We start from the raw sequence: 19,946 nt of genomic DNA on the forward strand, positions 1-19,946 counted from the left end.
TGCCCGCTCTGCTGCACGGTGCTCAGGGCCAGCTGGCCCTCACAGGTGTCCCTGCTCTGGTGAGCCAGACAGGTTGCTTCATGTGCTAGGGCCACACGTTTTAAGGGACTTGGAGCCCCTGAGGTCCCTGCCCCAGCCTTTGAAGCCTGCCTGGTGTCCCTGTCCAGCCTCTCTGCCCCCCTAGTGCCTGTGCTGCAGCCAGCCACTCATCTGAAGGAGAGACAGAGGCAGGTGAGCTGGGCCTGACAGCCAAACAGCAGCTCCCTGTGGCCCCACAGCACACCTCTGGGTCTGTTTCTAAGGCTGTGCCTGCTTGATGGAAGAGGTTCAAGGCCAAGTTGACTGTTTGTGGGGTCTGTAAACAGCTAGGCATTCCCCTCCCCAGCGAGAATGCTGCTCACAAGCACGCGAACCCCATGTGGCGCCCTGCGAGTGATCTGGCTCCAGGAGGCCGCGCCAGCTGCCTGTGCCGCCCGCTCGCGTGACTGGCCGGCCTGTTGCTGCTCGGTCGCCTGGGCAACAGCTCTCAGGGGAGGACAGGCTCCCAACTTCCCCTCTGCCAAGGAGGAGCACGCAGGGGGCTGTTTAGAATTGTTCCTTTTTCCCTCTTCTTTCCCTTTGCGTGACCTTGACAAAAATAATCTTTGAAGTACTTGCTATTTTTCTGCCTGGGGCTGGAAGAAATCAGGATATTCCAAGAGTTTGCCAAAGGAAGTCCAGATGCTTGAAGCTCTGGCCTCTCTGCCTGCAGTGGCCCTGGCCAGTGGGCCTTGCTGCTGCCCACCTTCCCAAGCGGCAGGTGCAGCGTGCTGTGGCTTTTGGTAACTGAGCAGAGACCTGACTTTTCCCCTTAAAAATAATGCAACCTTTGGGCCTAATCCTTTTTCCACTTGGAAAAGTTACCTCATTTTCCATGTGCCATGTTTGAAAAAAAACCAAAATACTCTTGCAGGATTAAAAAGAGAGAGGGAAAGAAAACAAACACTCACAAGGCATATTTGGGAGATGGCTCCACATGTGTACAACTGCTTGGCGTGACAATTTTGGACCAGAAAGTCAGTCTGATATTGAATCCATATGATTCCACAAACAGCATTTTATGGTCTTTTAAAAAAAAATTCTGCCTTGTGAGTTAAAATTAAGATTGTTTTTTCTTGTGACTAATCTCATAAAGTCTTTTTTAAGAAGACATTTTATATACTCAAGCCTTGAAAGTCTCTTTGGTCTTTGAACTATTCTTAGTAGGATATCGTCCGTGCGTGCAGTGGCGGCACTGGGAAAGGCGGTGGTGGAGCTGGCAGGCACAGCCCAGGGGCAGCAGGGGCTCTCATGCCTCCTGGAGGGCGTCCTGCTGAGGACCACACCTGCCTGGCTGAGCCAGGCTTCTGTGGTGGCCCTGCAGGGTGGGACTGGACCCTGCGACTGCCCTTCTAGCCAACTCCACCCCTAGCTCCTGGGTTCACACATGAGCAGACGGCAGAGTCACAGGTGGTCACCGGAAGTGACCCCTGGCTTCCTGCCTGCCTCGGGGCACCCCAGCACCCCATCTCTGCCTGAGTCCCCCAAGCAGGGGCTGCCAGGGCTCAGAGGTGGGCACCAGATGGCCACCTGTACCGCCAGCCTCGGCCGTCTAGGTCTTCCTGTTCTGGGACATGGCCGCAGGCTCCTGACTGAAGCCAGCCACTGCAGGGATGGTGGCCCTGTCCAGTGAGACTGATGGGGCCAGTGCCGGGCTGGGCTTCCCAGGTGGTCTTCCATGCTCCTGTCATGCTTGGAGGGGGTAGTGCAGACTGTCCTTCCTGCTGTGGCCCCGCAGCCCACACCACTGTCTGCAATAGCCCTATCCGTCCTGTGTCAGCCTTCCAAGTCACTAGGGTCACAGTCAGGCCACTGTGCCGGCCGCAGTGCCGAGAGCAGCAGGAGCTGTCCACACTCCTGAGCCTTCCCTCGTCCCAGGGGTGTTCCCAGGACATGTGAGCCCTCCCCGTTGCGTCTTCTCGAAGCTGTCCTGGCTGCCTGCACACCTGTTCCCACCAGCATTACGCACCAGGCCAGTCCAGGGAGCCACCAGTGTCCAGGAGAGAGGAAAAGAGGAGCAGGACAGAGGGACAGGATCGCCTCCCACACAGAAGAGGAAAGGGCCAACCCAGGAGGAGACGTGTGTGGACCATCCTCTGAGGCCGGCAGCAGCTCAGATACAGGACTCGACTGCGACCAGAAGGCAGCCTGAGCAGAAGTGTGCAAAGCCCGTGATCCCAGCGGCTGGGGAGGCTGAGGCCGAGGTTCACAGCTCAGACCAGCCTCAGTAACTTAGCATGGCCCTGAGCAACTCAGCAAGACCCTGTGTCAAATAAAAAGGGCTGAGGATGTGGTGTGGCGGTTAAGCGCCCGCGGGTTCGATACCCAGAACCAAAAAAAGAAAAAGTGCAAAAGACTGGAAGACATTTCTCAAAAGAAAACACAAATGTCCAACAGGCACGTGAAAATATGCTCAGCCTTCCTAATCTTCAGGGTCAGTAATCAGAACCACAGTTAGGCAGCACTCCCCCAGGAAGCACCACAACGGCCAGAACACTGTGGGTGAGGACGTTGGTGTGCATGTGAGGAAGGTATGGAAAGCTCAGGTATTAAACAGAACTAGTGCAGGATCCATCTGCATCGCCAAGCCCACTGCAGCACTGTTCACAACAGGTGAGACAGGCAGACGACCAGATGCCTGTCACCTGGTGACTGGTGAGGGACATGAGCTATTGTTCTTCGTGTGCACAAAGGAATATTATTCAGCATTAAAAATTAGTAAGTCTAGGCCTTTGCAGTAGCACAGAGGGAGCAGAGGGACTGTCTGCTCTGAAGCCCACATGATCTCACTCATGTGGAAGCTGCAGAAGTGGCACTCAGGACGGAAGGAAGGACGTGACACACACACTGCAGCACGGATGGCCAGAAGACGCTGTGCCGTGGGCAGCAGGCCGATCTCAGAAGGACGAGGGCTGCGCCCTTCCACTCACAGAAGTTCAGATGCACAGAGAAGGCTGCGTGGAGATCCCCGGGGGCTGGCTGGGGTGGTGCTCACAGGTGCAGGCCACGAGGTGACGCAGTGAAGCCGTGCACTCAGGAGTGGTCACAACGGTGGGCCTCACATCCCTGTTTTATCACATCTCTGAAGAGTTGGAAACAAACTCTGTCTTGGCCAGTGGCACGAGGGACACAGCAGTCTGGCTTCAGTGGGTTGCAGCCTCAACACAAGTGCTAACACTAAAGGTGCTTTCGGAGAACCTTCCGGAAACATTTCTCTGAGCTGTAGGAGGACTGGCTTGGGTTTTGAGGTTAAGTGACTCTGGAGTGACCCATAGGTGGTGAGAGACCCTCTACACCTGCTGTCTGCAGGTGGGCTCCGGCCACTGGCACTCTCCAATGAGCCCCTGAGCACAGGAGACAGACCTGAGGAGGGGTCTCTCACGCCTTCCTGGTGCAGCCCCAGCCCCAGGAGGAGGAGCTGTGTCCTTCTGCAGGTCAGTGGGGAGGCAGACTTGGCCTCCCGTCTGGTGACATCAGCAGATCCCAAGTGTTCCAGGTCCCCAAGGAGGACTGAGCCTCGTGGGGGAGAGTGGGCCATGCTGAGGTGGCCCTGCGGCACCCTCCAGCTCTCCTCGCCAGCAGGGCGCCCAGCTGCGCGGGGAGGAAACGCACAAGGCTGTCTGCATTGATTCCTTACAGACTTCCAGGGGTGTCCAAGGCTGCCACAGCCCCGCAGGCGAGAAGGCAGCAGCCGGTGGCTGGGCTTCCAGGCTGGCAAGGCAGGGCCCCCTGAGGGCTTCCGGGGGTTTGGTCCTGCAGTGCCCACGCCTGAGACGCCTGCTCCCCAGTGCTGCCGCGGGTTTGTCCCTGCTCCTCTCCCTTCAGCTTCGGGAAGGTCCGGCTGCGTGGGACCAGGACCTTTCCTGGTTGAGTCACACCTGAACCCTGGGAAACAAACTGCAGGGGAACAAGGCAGGGGTTCCGGCTCACGCCCTGGGTGTCTGTCACCAAAGGGCTCCCTGCGTCTGGCCTAACGAGGCAGGAAATCCGTGGCAGAGCTAATTGGGGTGAATCAGGGAGAACTGCAGAGACAGGCAGAGGGAGGAAGGGGCCCTCTGCAGCGTGGCCCAGCCCTGCTTGGCGCCCCGGGGAGGTCCTGGCACTGCAGGGCCTCCACCCAGGGGGGTCCCCATTCCCGCCATCGCCCCCTGCTCTTCCTGCCTCTGCTCGATGCTTCCTGCTGCACAGTGCCAGGGCACAGCCCAGCGGCTCCCTTCAGGAAGTGGATTTCTGTGCTGGTTCTGCCTCATGACCAGACTGCCCCGTGTGGGAGCTGGGGACCTTCTGAGTAGGGTGTACCTGAACAGTCGTCACAGCGCTGGAAGGGAGAACGGGAAGTCTCAGGATCAGGGGAGGCGGGGATCTGGTGTTTAGGGGCAGGCTCTGGGAAACCTTGAAGAAACAGAAAATCCCCAGCTGCTTGAGCCCCCCAGCATGGAGCGGGGAGACCACCAGCCGTGGGAGCCATGAGGTGTGCAGAGCCCTGGGGCCCAGACCTGCCACACAGCTCAGGAGAGAGTGGCCTGGAGGGTGTGAGTGAGCTCAGGCCTCAGTCCCTGTCGGGGGCAGGCAGGAAGAGGCATGCTCCCCTGGACACGGAGCCACCGTCCTGGGACAGAGGGAGCGGTCCTCCCAGACTTCTCCGCTCTTCCTCGACACACTGATGAAAGCCACGGAGCACGGAGCCCAGCTCTGCCTTGGACTTGGGTGGCACCTGTCCCCTACACCAGGCTTCTGCCCATCCTGGACCAGGGTGGACGCTCTGTGGATGCTGCTGGCAGATGCTGTCCCCTCAGCCTGTTTGTCCTCTGTGCCTCATGGCCACTCGCTTGTCACTCTCCACATGGAGTGTGAAGAGTCAGCTCTTGGGGAGTTCCCTGCTGTGCTTGTCAGTGTACAGCTCAGGTCCACCATGTTCCCCAAAGGCTGGGTGCTGAGGGCTGGGTCCCTGGCTGGTGGTGCTGTGGGGAGGTGGTGGGTCCCTGGGGCGGGCCTGTGGATGTGCCACTTCCCCCGCCCTGCCCCTCTCCTCTTCTCCCTGCTTCCCGGCCCCCCTGAGCTGAGCAACTCGGATCCACACCCCATCTCACCATGCTCTCCTCAGCCCAGGCCTACGGTGGAGCTGGCGACCGTGGACTGAGACCTGGAACCACAGCTCTTGCTCCTCTCAGCCGACTTTCTCAGGCACTTGGTCCCAGCTGTGAGCAGCTGACTGGCCACTGACATTGCAGTGTGTTCCCAGGTTCACCAGGGAAGACAGCTTCGTGGTGCTGACTGACCTCACGTGCCCCTGGGGAATCTTCCATTTGTTCAGACACAATAGGTGACTCTTGAGATGCTCTGAAGCTGTCTTCATGTGGGTTTTGCACACTTTGTGTCAGGTTTATTTGCACGTTGTTAGCTTCCTCGGTGTCTCTGTAAGTGGGTTTCATCTGCTGATGCGTCCTCTGGTTGGGCCAGTTTTCTAGTAGAGGTCATTGGTAAGGTGGGCTCATTCCTCACCGATCCCTTTATTGGCTGTTTCCTCATCGACTTGCTAGGGCTCCGGGCTGCACGGAAGCAGAGAGGAGCTTTGCTCTCTCCCATTTCCTAGGCCCCAGTCAGTCGCTCACATCTGCACATCAGTCAGCTCCTCTGATGAGCTTCAGGTGGCAGGACCGGGCAGCACCTCTTCTTTAAGTCCTTTGGGCTTTGTGGGTGTGCTGTGTGTCTCAACCACCCAGCTTGGCCACGGCAGTGCAGCTACAGGCACAAGTTAAGAGCTGGTGTGGCGTGTCCCAGTGACGGTCATGCGTGGACAGTTTGCCCACCGCGGGAGTGGGCAGCAGGGACACTTGGCCTCATTTCTTGATCTTACTGGAGATACCTTGAATGTTTCTCTGACAAAAAAGTCGCTATCTCAGGAGTAAAACACACATACATATGCTAAGACCGCATCAACAATTCCTGTTTTTTCAGTGTTTTTCTTTTATCAAGAGTGAGTGTTGGATTCTGTGGAAGACTTTTTCACATCTATGGAGAACAGTGAAGATACTTCTTAGGTCAATAATGTGGTATATCGTATTAATAGATTCCCAACGTTACCAACCTTGCATTCCTGGAACAATGATCCTTGTCATTGATATATTGTTTTATTCATGTGAAATTAATTGAAGTCTGTTGGTATTTTGTTTAGCACATTTATGTCCATGTTCAAAGGTGGTGTGGGTCAATAATTTTCCATATCCAGGTGAAGTACCAGTGCCATACTTAAAAGGGTTTGGAAGTTTCCCTTCACTTTCTATGCTCTGAGACAGTTTATGGGGCATTGATGTTATCTGATCTTTGAAAATTGGATAGAATTCCATGTAAGAACCATCTGGTGCATTTGGGTGGGGTAGTTAGTTCCTTGGTAACTTTCGCTATTCTTCTGATATTGATCTTGTAAGCTTGTACTCTAATGGGGTCAAGACTGTCAAATTATATTTTATTAGGAAAATACAGACTTTATTTGGGTTCTCGAATTATTTGTAGAGAGAACTTTCTTCCACTTTTATCCAGTCCACCCGCCTGCCCCAGGGAACCACTTTGTGATACTTCTCGCTGTCCATTCATGCGGCCTGTTCTTGGACTTCCTACAGACAGACTGTGCACGTGCCTCTGGGTCCCTCCTTGACTTGACACGATGATTCTGAGATCCGTCTGTGCTTGTGCACCATCACTAGTGTTTTAAATCTGCTTCTCACTGTGTGATGACATTCCAAGACGGGACTCTTCCTGCAGTGGTGGTCACTGGGTTGTCTCCAGCTCCCGGTTTTGATGCACATGGCTGCCATGAAGAGCCTTGACCAGGTTTTTTGTGAACATTCCCGTTCTCGTGGGTCAGCACTGGGTGTGGATCCTCATGGACACAACCAGCGTGCATGTTTCATGTGTGGGGCGCGGTGTGGTGCTCTGATGTGTCCGTGCCGTGGTGATGATAAGTTAGGGTGATCAGCCCTCCATTCTTTAAACACCTTCCGTGTTTGGCGTGGGGAACATGTGAACTCCTCATCCAGAGCTGTACAGACCAGAGCTTTTGCTTTGTGGACAACTGTCACCCTACGACGAGCTGTGCTTGGTGCCTGCGCCCTCAGCTCCCCCCACCCAGTGACCTCTGCTCTGTCCTCCACTTCTAGGAAACCAGCTTTCTTAGCTTCCCTCATGTGTGGGAGCCTGTGCCGGCGCCTGGCAGTCTTCACTCTGAGATCTCCGCCTGCTCCACCAAGTGGCTGCAGACGGCAGGACCTCCTGATTTTTTGTGGCTGACTAGGGCTTCCGTGTGCACATGATCCAGGTTTCTTTACCCATCTCTCTGCCGATGGGCACGAGCGTGGTGCCCTGCCTTGGCATTTTCCCAGGACGAACCTGGCATGGGCCTGGTGACCTCCAGCTGCTCTGTGGGCACGGTGGGTGGCATTCCCCCCAGCGGGGCACGAGGGCCCCCCGTGCATCCTCTCCAGCACTGCTGCCCCTTGTCTTTTTGATGAAGACCATCATCTGGGGGCAGGGGGTCGCTCACCTGTGAGTCTGACTGGCCCGGCCTGCGGTTGCTATGCCCGGTGTTTCTGGGTGCGGTCAGCATTTGTGTGTCTTCCTGGCAGGAGTGTCTCTGCGGGCCAGCTGCCCTTTCCACTGGGCACTTGCCACTGTGTTCTGATGTGGTGCCTCTGCTGAGGGTGGCCTGCAGACCCCTCCCGAGGTCCCCCCTGCCCCGACGTCTCCACACCGAGCTCATCTTCTGGGTCTGACAGGCATCCATTTTTGCTTTTGTTGCCTGTGCTTTTGGGATCTCACCCCAAAGTCTCCCCTTGTGTGTCTTAAAGTGCCTCCCAAAACCCAAGGAACGAGAATGAACGTTTAAAAGCAAAACAAAACAAAAGATGGGGGCATAGTCATGTGACCAAGTGCTACTAAGCCATTTTAAAATTTTAATAAAAGAGAAATAAGTCATTGATAAAAATACCAGAGTGGAATTTCCGGGCACCTAGTGATGTAGGACCACTTTTATGAGGAACTGAGAACAGTTTCCCAAGCAGCCACCGTGTTGGGTCCACATCCCACCGAGATGCCCCGTGACCTCCAGCGGCCCTGCTGTCAGCCGCTCTCACAGAACCGTCCCGGTGTGTGCGATGGTCTGCACTCCCCAGTGACTGACGGTACACAGCATGTTTCATTTCTTTTCCTTTGGAAAAGTCTCTGTGTAAGTGTTTCGTCCATTTTTCCAAAATCGGGTTGTGCATCTCTCGTGGTTGATTTGTGGAGGCCTCTGTACATGGTGGATAGAGCCTTCGTCAGTGTGCTCGAGAGGGGCTTCTCCGGTCAGGGCCTCCTGTGCTGTCCAGACCCACCTGCCTCAAGCTCACGCGGTGCTCCCTGTGTGTCCTCTGGGAGCTCCACGGCTCCACTGTGCATCTTGAATCAATGTTGGTGCCTGCAGAGAGACAGGACTTGGGCTCACTTTTCCTGCACAGTGGCCATCGTCCCAGCCGTGACCGTCTGCTGCTCTGTCCCTGTTGGATGGAGCCTCCTGCCGTCTTGCCCTCACCCCAGGGCGGTGTTTCCTGGGGACTGTGGCTGGCCCTGGTGCCTGCCCTCGAAGTTCTGCTACTCTGCTTTTCCTCAAGAAGAGCTCCTGGGCGCCTTGGGGGTCCACACCCGCTTTAGAATCAGCTTGTGATTCCCAGAGGAGCCAGTGCACTGCGCTATGGTCGGGTCGCACTGCATCTGCAGAGGTGCATCTCTCTGCTGGGGACACGGGTATCCCTTGGCCTCTGAGGCCTCTCGGCAGCGTCCACAGCTTCCCATGCAGGCCTCACATGCTGTCTTTTAGGCCTGCTCCCAGGTGGTTGTGCTTTCTGATTTGGGCCTACCGTTCTCTCTGTGGGAAGCTGTGGATTACAAATTCAGTGTTTTCAATAGATACCAGGCAGAGCCGGGGTGTGCTCAGCAGCGGGCCTTTCCTGGGTTCCAGTGCAGGACTGCTAATGAATGAATGAATGAATGAGCAAGAGGAAGAGGAAGTTCCTTATAACCCTTTTACTTTTTGAAGGAGCTGTGAATTCCTGGTGTGGTTTGTATTTTTCTTGAGGATTCTTCTTGAGAGTTTATTAATAAACATAATAAAGAACAAACCCTCCTGCCGCAGTCCGGCTGCAGCAAAATAACCGGGGGGTGACGAGCAACTTGTGTACATTGATCCAGCAGGAGTGGGAGCCGTTTATTGTAGGACAGGAGGGGTACATATACGTTCCACCCAGCTTATCTAATTAACATAAACTAGATACAGCAGTCAACCAATAAGGAATCTCCACACTTAATGGCTCGCTGGCGTTACTTCACAAACCACTCCCTCTGCAAAATGCCAGGCGCCATCCCGACTTGTTTACAGACCCTAACACCCTCCCTTGCTGGTGATCTCTGCGGCTGGAGCCTTTCCGCTGGCTTTTCGCTCCGAGTTCTGCTCATTCCTCCCCCACGGGTGGAGCAGCTGTTCTTCTCCTGACGGATCTTGAGGGCCCTGCCTTCTCCCCTGGGGCACCTGGGCCTGACTCCTTGGTCCTGGCTCTGACCCCTGCCTGTGGGTGGGATGTCTGCAGCGCTCTGCTCTGTTGCTGACCGAGGCTGGGTCCCGGCATCTTGTCCTCCTTCATCTTCCATGGTGAGTGGGGACTTGGGTGGAGGTGCAGCCCTTATCCACCACCTATGGGTCTTCAATACCAACATTTCACAAACTCTTGGGAATGGATACGTAAAATCCCAACAGAAAAATCAGCACATGACCCACACAGGCAGGTCGCCGTGCAAGAGAAGCACGTCCCGTGAATTTGGAGAGGCTTTCATCTCTTCATGATCCAAGAAAGGAAACGGTGGTGGGAAATTGAGTCTGCACTTAGCAGATTGGCAAAGTTCAAGATAAAATGGGGAAAGGCATCTAACGTGTTCAGGAACTAAGGGGACTGAACTATCTAACACACCAATAAAAATATGGAAAAAATAATTAAGGGAAATGAGTCAGTGTTCTGCCCGTTGCCAGAGATTTCTCAGATGCTGCAGGCTCTGACTGTCCGGGTCTCACAGGAACAACTGAGCCCTCTAGGAACAGTGCTGTCCAGGGGGCCAAAGCCCTCGCACCAGCTGTTGCACTGCCCAAGTGGACTCATGACTAGTCCAAACTCACAAGGGCAACGTGAGACTGAAAGGTCTTCCACTTAGCATGGTAGTGCTCACTAGGGCTCCCTGGGCATGCTGATGGACAGGTGAGAGAGAAAGAGAGATGTTGTCAGGATGATGGACAGATGCGAGGTAGAAACATGATGATACATGGTAGGTGATAACATGACAGAAATGATGGATAGACAGAGAGATGATACATAAATTATACTGATAGATGATAGAGGTGATCAATAGATGGATAGATACATGGTCAATAAATGATTATCATAACAGACAAAGGATGTTATAATGAAAGATAAATAGGTGGGATAGATGAGTAGGTGATAGAGATTCATCCAATGAATGGATGATAGGTAATAAGTAGAGATAGATGATAGGTAATTGATAGATGATAGATGATAAGAGAGATGACAGATAAATAGATAATATATGATAATAGAGATGAAGGATGAATAGATAGTAGATGATAATAGAGATGATGGATGGATAGATGATAGTACATAGATAATAGGTAAATGTGATGGACAGATGATAGGCGATAATAGAGATAATGGATGGATACATGATATACATGAGGTAGAGGTAATGGATTGGTGACAATAGGGATGATGGATGGATACGTGATAGAATACAGGTAGAAGTGATAGCTAGATGATTGATGATGATACATGGATGACAGAGACAGGCTGGCATGATGGATGGGAGGATGGATGGCAGTCACCATGGGTGGGTGATGGATAGGCACACAGGTGGGTAGGTGACAGATAGATGGTCTGTAGGTATCTTGTGCATCTTCACGGGCTGTGGTTGTGGGAAGCCACCACAGGACAGAGTGTAGGACTTGCTGTGAAGTCCAGCACAGCACAGTGATGTGCCTTAAAAAACCCCAGTTGGGGGCTGGGATCATAGCTCAGTGGTAGAGCACTTGCCTTGCACTTGTGAGGTACTGGGTTCGTCCTCAGCACAGAAAATAAATAAAATAAATATATTGTGTCCATTAAAAAAAATCTTTTAAAAAAAGAACATACCTAACAGTCGTAAGGAGTGCTGTACATAATGAGCATGGGTGAATTTTAAAGTCGTGCTTGATGGTGGCGTTCCGGGGAAACAGTGGATATGAGGAGGATAAACACCTGCACGCGCTGACATCGCACACATCAATGTGGTGTGGAAGTGCACTGCGTCACCAGCGTCTCCCCCGGGGCCAAGCCAGATGAAGGTGAGGAGACCCAGTCCCTCCAGGAACACGGGCCCTGTCCTGCATCAGTGGCCTGGGAGAGAGCCGGGGTGGGGCCTCTCATGACCCCTTGCTTGACACCACACTGAGGGGAAAGTGCTGACCAGTGTCCCTGCACAGAACACTCCCGCAGGAGAGCGCAGGGCGCGTCCACGCTGGGGTCACCAGCAATGCAGGCTGCTGCAGGAAGACAGGAAGAGCCCAGGTTGTTTCAGCAGATACCGGAAACACTTGATGGAGCTCCGTGTCTGTTGAAAGCTCAGAGACGCCAGGGACTTCCTTAAGAGTGGGCAGCAGGGGGGCAGGCCTGGCGGAGGGCAGCGGCAGGCCCTGTTCTGCCTGGGTCTGTGGTTTGTATCTCCAAGAGCACGTTGACTCCCAGCAGAGAAAGGAGAAGTGACTCTTGGCCTCTGCTGGGGACCTGGCGGGACGCACTGAGGTCGAAGGGTGCTTCTGGAGGCGTGGGTTTGAGGGCGAAGCCGAGGGAGGGTGGGGACTCACGCGGAGCCTTTCTCCCTCTGAGGTGGCCCACTGGGCTCTCTTGTCTCTTCCAGTCTCTCAATGGCTTTGCCCTGGTCGTGAGTGCCGACGGGATGATCTTCTACGCGTCGCCCACCATTGTGGACTATCTGGGCTTCCACCAGGTACGTGAAGCCAGCCGCGGCGCCGGCTGGGTGCTGGGCTGTCAGCTTTGCCCTGCACAGTAGGAGACAGCAGAGACCAGCCCTCGCAGGCCGAGCCCTGGCAGGTGGGTCCCCCTCAGCCTGCAGGAGGCTCCAGATGCTCAGCAGCCATGGTCTGCTGCCGTGGCTCCTCCTGGATCTCCTCACCAGCCTGGTGGGGTGTCCAGACCTGGACAGAGCTGGGCTGGGCTGAGGGGCCTGGAACACGAGCTTGGAGGGTGACATCCAGGAAAGGTACCACACAGAAGGCCCCTCTGCGGCCCAGAGGGGACAGGGAGCTTTTTTGTTTGTTTGTTTGGACTCTGGAGGGAAATAAAAGTCCGAGGGGAACTCGAAAGGTCAAGCCGAGAATCCACGCTTCCCCCTGGACTTGCTGGGTACTCAGAAGCATATCTGGGGCCCTTTAGTGCATTGAGCAGGCCACCCCACAGAGACGTCCCCTCTGGAGAGAAGGGACACAGTCCTGGAGCAGGAAAAGCCATGAGCGGAGGGAAGAACCCGGGACACAGACACCCCAGCCACTGGGGAGTCAGCAGTCGGAAGGAATCGAGGGCCGAGGAGGCGGCTCTGAGTAGGAGACCGCAGCGACCCCCCAGGAGCAGCAGCCGTGTGAAGACAGCCCACGGGCCACAGAGGGAGCTCGCAGGCTCCCCACCCACTGAGAGGCCCTGGCCCAGGTTGGCAGAGGGCCCTGAGGGTCAAGGGCTGGCCAGAAGCAGGCCTGTTTGCCGGGGGGCCGCCTGGAGGAGGCCCCTGGTGGCTGGGCTGCCCAGCTGAGCCTGTGGGGCAGGACAGCTGGCTCCTGCCTCTGCCAGCATGGAGGGACATGAGGGGTGGTGACATGTGTGGAGTGACATGTGTGGCCATGTGTGGAGTGGTCAAGACCAGCACCTCTGTCAGGCAGAAAACCAGGCCTGCACAGAGCCAAAGGCAGCAGAATCCAGGATCCGAGCGTGTGGGTCCCCAACATGTTAAAACTCAAGTCTGCCTGAGGCCCCCGAGGCCAGCATGTCTTTTACTTAATTTCCAAGAAAAACTTAATTTCAGATAGTTTCCCAGAACTGAAATAGCTATAGCAGTTCCTGGCCCCCACCTCTGAATTCAACTTCCTGCCACCTGAGTCCAAGGCCAGGCTCCCTGCAAACCACGGGGATCTGGTGAGCACCAGGCCTTATCCCGTGGTACTCCTGTCCTGTTCTAAGCCCCGGGGAAGCTGTGTGGAGGACAGGCACACTCACTCACACCCTGGGGCACCTCTCTCCCAGGACACAACCGCGTGTGTTGGTCGCCCCTCTGGACACCCATCACTCCACCTGGGGCAGTCCTACAGCCCTGTGTAGGACCCGACAGGGGGACTGTGTGCTGGACCTGCGGGCTTCACAGCAGCTGGGGGGACACAGCACAGGGGAGGCCGGCTCTGCAGCTCCACAGTCACCTGTCTGCTCCGAGCCTCATTTCCTGTTCGTGCACCGGGCAGTGTCCACCTCTGCCTGCTCCTAGGAGCCACGAGGGGCCCTGGGCACTGGCAAAGGCTCTTGCACCTCGGGGGGGGGCCAGCCTTTCTGTCTGCTCTGGCTGGCCTGGGGCCTGGACCTGCCCTGTGCTGTCCCCACGGTCTGCTGCTGGAGAGCTGTCCATCTTCTGGTGATGCACCAGATCTCCAGGGACTAAGGTGGCGGCAGAGTCCCTCATCCCTCAGGTGACACCAGCCCCTGAGCAGTCTGAGGGTGTCTGCCACTCATGCTCAGATCCTCAGATGTCACTCTCATGGTGGGAAGTAGAGAAGTGTCTGTCGGGAGGTCAGCTGTGACTTGATGCCTCCCTCACTGTGGGGTCCCAGTGCTCTTCACAGCCCAGAGCTTGAGGACATGGACAGGTGGGGACATAGCCCTGGATACGGGCCCTTTGGTGGCCTGTGCAGGGTCTGAGTTGGCGCTGGGCCCCTGCCTGCCTTCTTCATGCTCAGAGGGACCTCACCTCTTTCCCAGTGCCTTCCCTAGCATCCATGAGCTCCACAGCACACAGGAGCCCACTCCCAGGAGTGTCCCACCTAGGATTTGGCTCTGGGGACAAAGGGAGGTGCAGGAGGGTGGCATTGATTCCCAGTTGGAACCTGATCTTGGGATGATTGTTTCCTTGGAGCTTCATTATTCCACCCCCCACCCCCAGTGTTAGAGGTGGAAAACAGCTTTCCTTTATTTTAAAGAAATTGTTCCCAAATGCCATTAAATCAGGCTTTGCAGAATTTTCATGAGATGCCACAACAGCTTGTGCTCTTGAAAACATCTCATGCAGAGCACTTTGCCAGAAGCCAGGACCCGTTCCCTACTGTGGCAGCCTGAATGCTCTGTCCCTTGTGTCTTCGTGCCCAGCAGGCCTGTGATGAGCAGGTGGGTTTAGATTCCTGACACTCAGGAAGCTGCCAACCCCTCCTGGTCACTGTGGCAGCTGTCCCCAGTGAGCCATCACAGATAAGACCAGCTCGGTGACCCCTGCAGCTACTACTCTGCAGCCAGGGTCATGCTTATACAGAGAGGTGGGAAGGACAGACTGCAGGAAGGGAGCATGTGTCCGAGCTAGGAGCTGGTTTCACTGCACTAGCTTAGAGCTGCAGGCTGGCTGCCCTGGATGGCAGCACCCATGCTGCACTGCCAAGCAGTGGTGTCCTTCTCTCCCTCCTTGAATGTATTCTCTGGACACTGCCTTGTGGACCTGCTCGGGAGGTCAGGTGGGACATGGGCAGTCAGATGTGCCCAGCTAGTTGTGAAAACAGAGCTCTGTCTGTTCCCTGTCTGCAGGCTTGCCTTAGCTGGCTGTGCTAGGCCTCTCCCGGGTCTGTCTGTCCCCAAGTGGTTAACTGCAGACCCCACACACCCCTTTTCTTATGAGAGAGACTGGGGTGGCCTGAGAGTGTTGGGGATAAGCACCCTCCAGCGGTTCTGTGAAGCTCAGAGTCACCCACACACCTGTGGGAGAGTCTAGTGTGAGTCATGGGCCCACTTTTCACCTGCCCTGCATCACGCCTGCCTGCTGCTGGGGGTCAGCACCCCACTTCCTCCAATCCGAACTAGAGGGAGAACACCATTACAACAGGATCTGAAACACCACCTTCCAAGGAACAACCCATCAACAACACACAGTAGTTCCTCCACTCAGAAGATATAAAGCATCAGGCCAATCCAGGCACCACAAGAGCTATACCATGTTTAAGGGTTGGAGACATGACATAGCTATTAAGATGTCATTTTTGTGCAAACCAAGTTACAGAATTGATGAAATTATAACAAAAACTTGATAACTTTTTGGTGGGCATTGACACACTAATTCTAAAATGTCCATGGAAATGCAGAGGTTAAGAATATCCAAACTATCCAGAGGAAGGAGGAGAAGGGAGAAGGAGAGGATGACTGCTGGGCACTTGTACTCCTGGGGTCACAGCTTCACAGGCTATAGGCCACGTGGATTGCACTAGGTCACACAGACCCACAAGCAGCAGTGTTCTGAGGCAGAGGGCCTGGGCTTGTGGTGAACGCTCAGTGCTGCTGTTGGCAGGAGGAAAGGGCTCTCTGTTCAGGAGAGATGCAGTGCCAGCCAGACCCGATGGGAGGAAGAGGGATCTCATCTCCTCCTTCACACCACATGCAGACCATGGAGGCACACTTTCCCGGAAGGCACACAGCAGGGCAGAGTTAGGAGATCCGTGAGGAAAGATCTCTTAAGCAAGACCAAAAGGCAGGAGTCGGACTGTGCATTCCCTGCAGAGTTGAGTCAGCCAGGGGCACGCAGCCCAGGCCCAGGAGGAAGAGGCAGATTGGACGGTGACCACGAGAAGGACAGTCTGGCAGCACACACCTGCATGTGTCCATGCCTCCACATGCAGCACACGGCACGCATACATCTGAAGACCAGTGAGTACATGCAAAGACACTCAGTCTGGATGACACCCGAGTTGCCGCAAACAGGAGGCCTGTCCACCTTGGTGGCTGTACTGGGACAGACTGAGCTCCAGGTGTCACTGAGGGAGTGTGTTCTGGAACCTGCTCACCTCTACCATGGAACCTCCTCTCCCCGGGACACAATGGCCACCTGTGGCTGTCCCCATGGACCTGTGGCATCCTTTGCGCTGGCCAGTGTGAAGCAGCCAAGCATTTACTGCAGAACAGCCCAGCTGGAGTGTGGTCACACAGCCAGAGCACAGCCTGAAAATGAGAACCTGCCACCACGCCTGAGCCAGCCTCAGTGGTGCTGTGGGCAGGACCGACCAGAGGACGTAGCTCCCCACTGCTGAGCCTTGGAGGATGGCAGAGCACCTGAGGTGGGGCCCAGACCACGATGGGGATAGAGGGGCCTTGGAAGGCCAGACCCTGTCCCCTCACCTGGCAATGTCCCCTCACCTGGCCCTATCCACTCACCTGGCCCTGTCCACTCACCTGGACCTGTCTCCTCACCTGGGCCTGGCCCCTCACCTGACCCTGTCCACTCATCTGGCCCTGGCCCCTCACCTGGACCTGCCCCCCAGCTGGCCCTCTTCACTTAACTGGCCCTGGGCCCTCAGCTGGTGGGCACACGGGAGTTCTCTGCCGGCCCAGAGCTGCCTGTCCCATCTGGCCCACCAGCCTGCACCCTGCTCATTCACAGAGCTCCTGAAGAAGCACAGAGCCACCGGCTCTTCAGGGAGGCCTCCGGGGGCCACTCCCACCACGAGGAGTCCCTGCCCATGGCCCCAGGCTACCCTCCCCAGAGCCCGACTTGGACAACACTGACCAAGGGCAGCGGCACATCTGGGCTGCTCTCTGCCCCTTCTCTGCGAAACCCTGTCGCCTGTGGGCGATTGAATCTACCTCTCAGTCATGGCCACAGTCACAGCCAGGCACCCTTGCCACCCACCCCTCCAGGTCAGGGCCACAGGTCTGACCACAGAGCTGCCGGACCCCTGGAAGAGGTGGCAGAGCTCATCCCCTCTGCATGAGTTTACTAGTCACATTCATCACAGGGAGCTCCTTCCAGGGGACCTTCTCTCCATAAACGTGGCTGGCTTTTACAGGTGGACCTAGGGGTTTTGCAGTTTAACAACTGGAGTAAGAGTCCCTGGAATAAGGGCCAGCTCAGGTGAAGGCCGACACTTTTTCCATGTTTCAGACGGATGTGATGCACCAAAACATTTATGACTACATCCACGTCGAGGACCGCCACGACTTCTGCCGGCAGCTGCACTGGGCCATGGACCCCCCCCAGGGGCTCGGCCAGCCCCCGCGCCCAGACACAGGTGGGTAGGCAGCTCGGAGCACTGTGCACACAGCTGACACCTCTTTTTCCTCTGCCACCATGTGGGACTCCACACTGGATCCTGCCTCCTCAGAGACCTCCCTGCCCAGCAGTCCGACAGTGGGCTGGTCACACAGTACCATGAGTGGCTCCCGAGGGTATTGGTGCCCCGGCTGCTCTGCTGTGCTCTGTAGCCAGGCCTAGGACACCCTTTGTGGTTGGCCCTCCACCCCTATGACAAGAACCGGAGGTGACCGATTTATAAAGAAGGAAGGTTTCGGGGCTGGGGATGTGGCTCAGGCGGTAGCGTGCTCGTCTGGCATGCGTGCGGCCCCAGGTTCGATCCTCAGCACCACATACCAACAAAGATGTTGTGTCTGCCGATAACTAAATAAATAAATAAATAAAAAGAAATTGGGAGGATATAAGAATTAAAAAAAAAAAAAAAAAAAGAAGGAAGGTTTCTTTAGCTCAGATTTGGTGCTTCATCATGGTTGTGGGATCACTGCTTTCAGACCTGGGGGGGGGGCAGCCCATCGTGGTGGGGGCTGCTGGAGGAGCAAAACTGCTGACCTCCTGGAGGGAGGCTGGGGTCCCACTGCCTTCAAGGACATGGCTCAGTGACTGACACCAAGGCCCCAGCTCTTAGAGCTACGTCACCTTGCAGTGGTACCACGAGCTGGGGTCTGAGCATGTGTTCCTGACCCTTGGGACACAGACTGCAGGCACCCTGCGGGCTGAGACCCAGTCCTTGCCGCCTCTTGGAGTTGCGCAGTCTCTGGCTTCACAAACTCCCTCAGGCTCCTGTCTGCCAGGAAGTTTCTTGGCCCAGTTTACAAGATCTGAAAAAGCCCCTGGAAATGTTGGCTCCTCAGGGCTGGTGCCCCTTACCTGTGGGGAACAGGTGATGGTGGACGTGGAGGGGCCAGGGCAGGGGTCCTGGGGTGGGTGGCATCTCCCTGGGATCCCGTTCACTGCATCTTTCACACCACACACACACACACACACACACACACACTGATAATTCCAGGAAAGGTCTCCAGCTCAGCCTCAGGCAGCAGCATGATCCAGCTTGCAGAGTTGGATGAACAGACCAACCTCAGGCTTCTAGAGCAGGGAGGTTTTACAGATATGGTAAAGGCAGGGGACCGTGAAGGTAGACCCTCGTGGCAGCAGTCTCTCCAGGACTGCAGGGAGTCAGGGCCACGTGGAGGGCTGAATGGCTCCCACACAGTGTGAAAGCCCATCTTGGGCACATGTGGCTCCCTCCTGGCCCACGTCTCCCAGCCTCACCACCACTCCCTGGGCTGTCCTGCAGGAGATGACAGTGTTCTGCGGAGGCTGCTCAGGGCCCAGGAAGGAGGCTCCGGCTCTCCCACCGAGTACTCAGCCTTCCTGACCCGGTGCTTCGTCTGCCGAGTGCGCTGCCTGCTGGATAGCACCTCTGGCTTTCTGGTGAGTGGGTGGGACCTGAGCGGGACCTGGCCTGCAGCCCGCTCTGGCTCCCTGACACCTGGGTCCCTCCTGTCCTGGGGTAGAGGGGACCCTGCATCCTTGGACAGAGAGGAGGAGCCCTGGTGGGGTCTCCAGAGGCTCCACGTGTCCCCTTGACACCACCAGGTGTGAAGGACTGGTGAGGGGGGCAAGTGGGACCCACTGCAGGTCACAGGCAAAGCACTTGGAAACGGAGGTCACTTGGTGTTGGAGGGGAGTTGGGCCTTACCTGAAGCCGTTCCTGACACACCCTAGCCTTCAGCAGAGTCTGCTGGGACCCCCGTAGTCCTGCCCAAGCCTCTGGTTGCCGCCTCTTCCTTCACAGACTTGCTCTGGGGGTTTCCACGTCTTGACCCATGGTGTCCTCTTCCAGCTCCTCACTGAGAGGGAGGCGCCCTCCTCCTGGGAGTAGCTGAGCAAGGGTCCTCCGGCCCACGCCCACCCCGCAGGCCCCCCGGCGTTTGCCTCTGTGGAGCCTGCACCTGGGTCCCTGCACCTGCCCACTCCTCTGGTTCATGCTGTGCTGAGAGCCACAGGGCCCTGCCCTCCTCCCAGGCAGCCACCAATCAGCACCTGCAGGTCTCTCACCAGAGCCCTGGCTGCACAGGACCTTGGGGCTCAACTTCCAGGCCTGTGCCAGGGCCCATGACCAGGGACTCCTGTGACCACTGCCTGTCACACCCTAATGGGACCGAGGGCTGGGGGTCCCACCTCCCTGGGCTCTGGGTGTCCTGTCTCCTGGACTGTGGGCTCTGGGGAATCCTCTCTCCCCATTCCTCACCTGGACTTTTGGCTCTGGGGGTCTCTTCTCCCTGACTTTGAGCTCTAGGGGTTCCCCTCACCCCATCTGGACTGTGGGCTCTGGGGATCTCTTCTCCTCACCTGGACTCGGGACTCTGGTCTGGTCCTGATAATTTAGAAGTGGAACATTTAAGCTGAAATAGCCCTCAGAGGACCACCACAGTTGCTACCGGGCAGGCAGCTGGTGGCTTAGG

General features: G+C 56.1%; 1 protein-coding gene across 1 annotated transcript in view; it reads left to right on the forward strand.

Annotated features, from left to right (window-relative positions):
* Positions 1 to 19,946, forward strand: part of Ahrr (aryl hydrocarbon receptor repressor) — a 65,652-nt gene that overhangs the window by 40,075 nt on the left and 5,631 nt on the right. The window contains exons 4-6 of the mRNA XM_077791392.1: positions 12,064 to 12,153; positions 17,332 to 17,458; positions 18,776 to 18,912. Coding sequence (XP_077647518.1) covers positions 12,064 to 12,153; positions 17,332 to 17,458; positions 18,776 to 18,912 — 354 coding nt within the window. The remainder of the gene's footprint in view (positions 1 to 12,063; positions 12,154 to 17,331; positions 17,459 to 18,775; positions 18,913 to 19,946) is intronic.

Source organism: Urocitellus parryii, chromosome 1, assembly GCF_045843805.1.
Source record: "Urocitellus parryii isolate mUroPar1 chromosome 1, mUroPar1.hap1, whole genome shotgun sequence".
Lineage (NCBI taxonomy): Eukaryota > Metazoa > Chordata > Mammalia > Rodentia > Sciuridae > Urocitellus > Urocitellus parryii.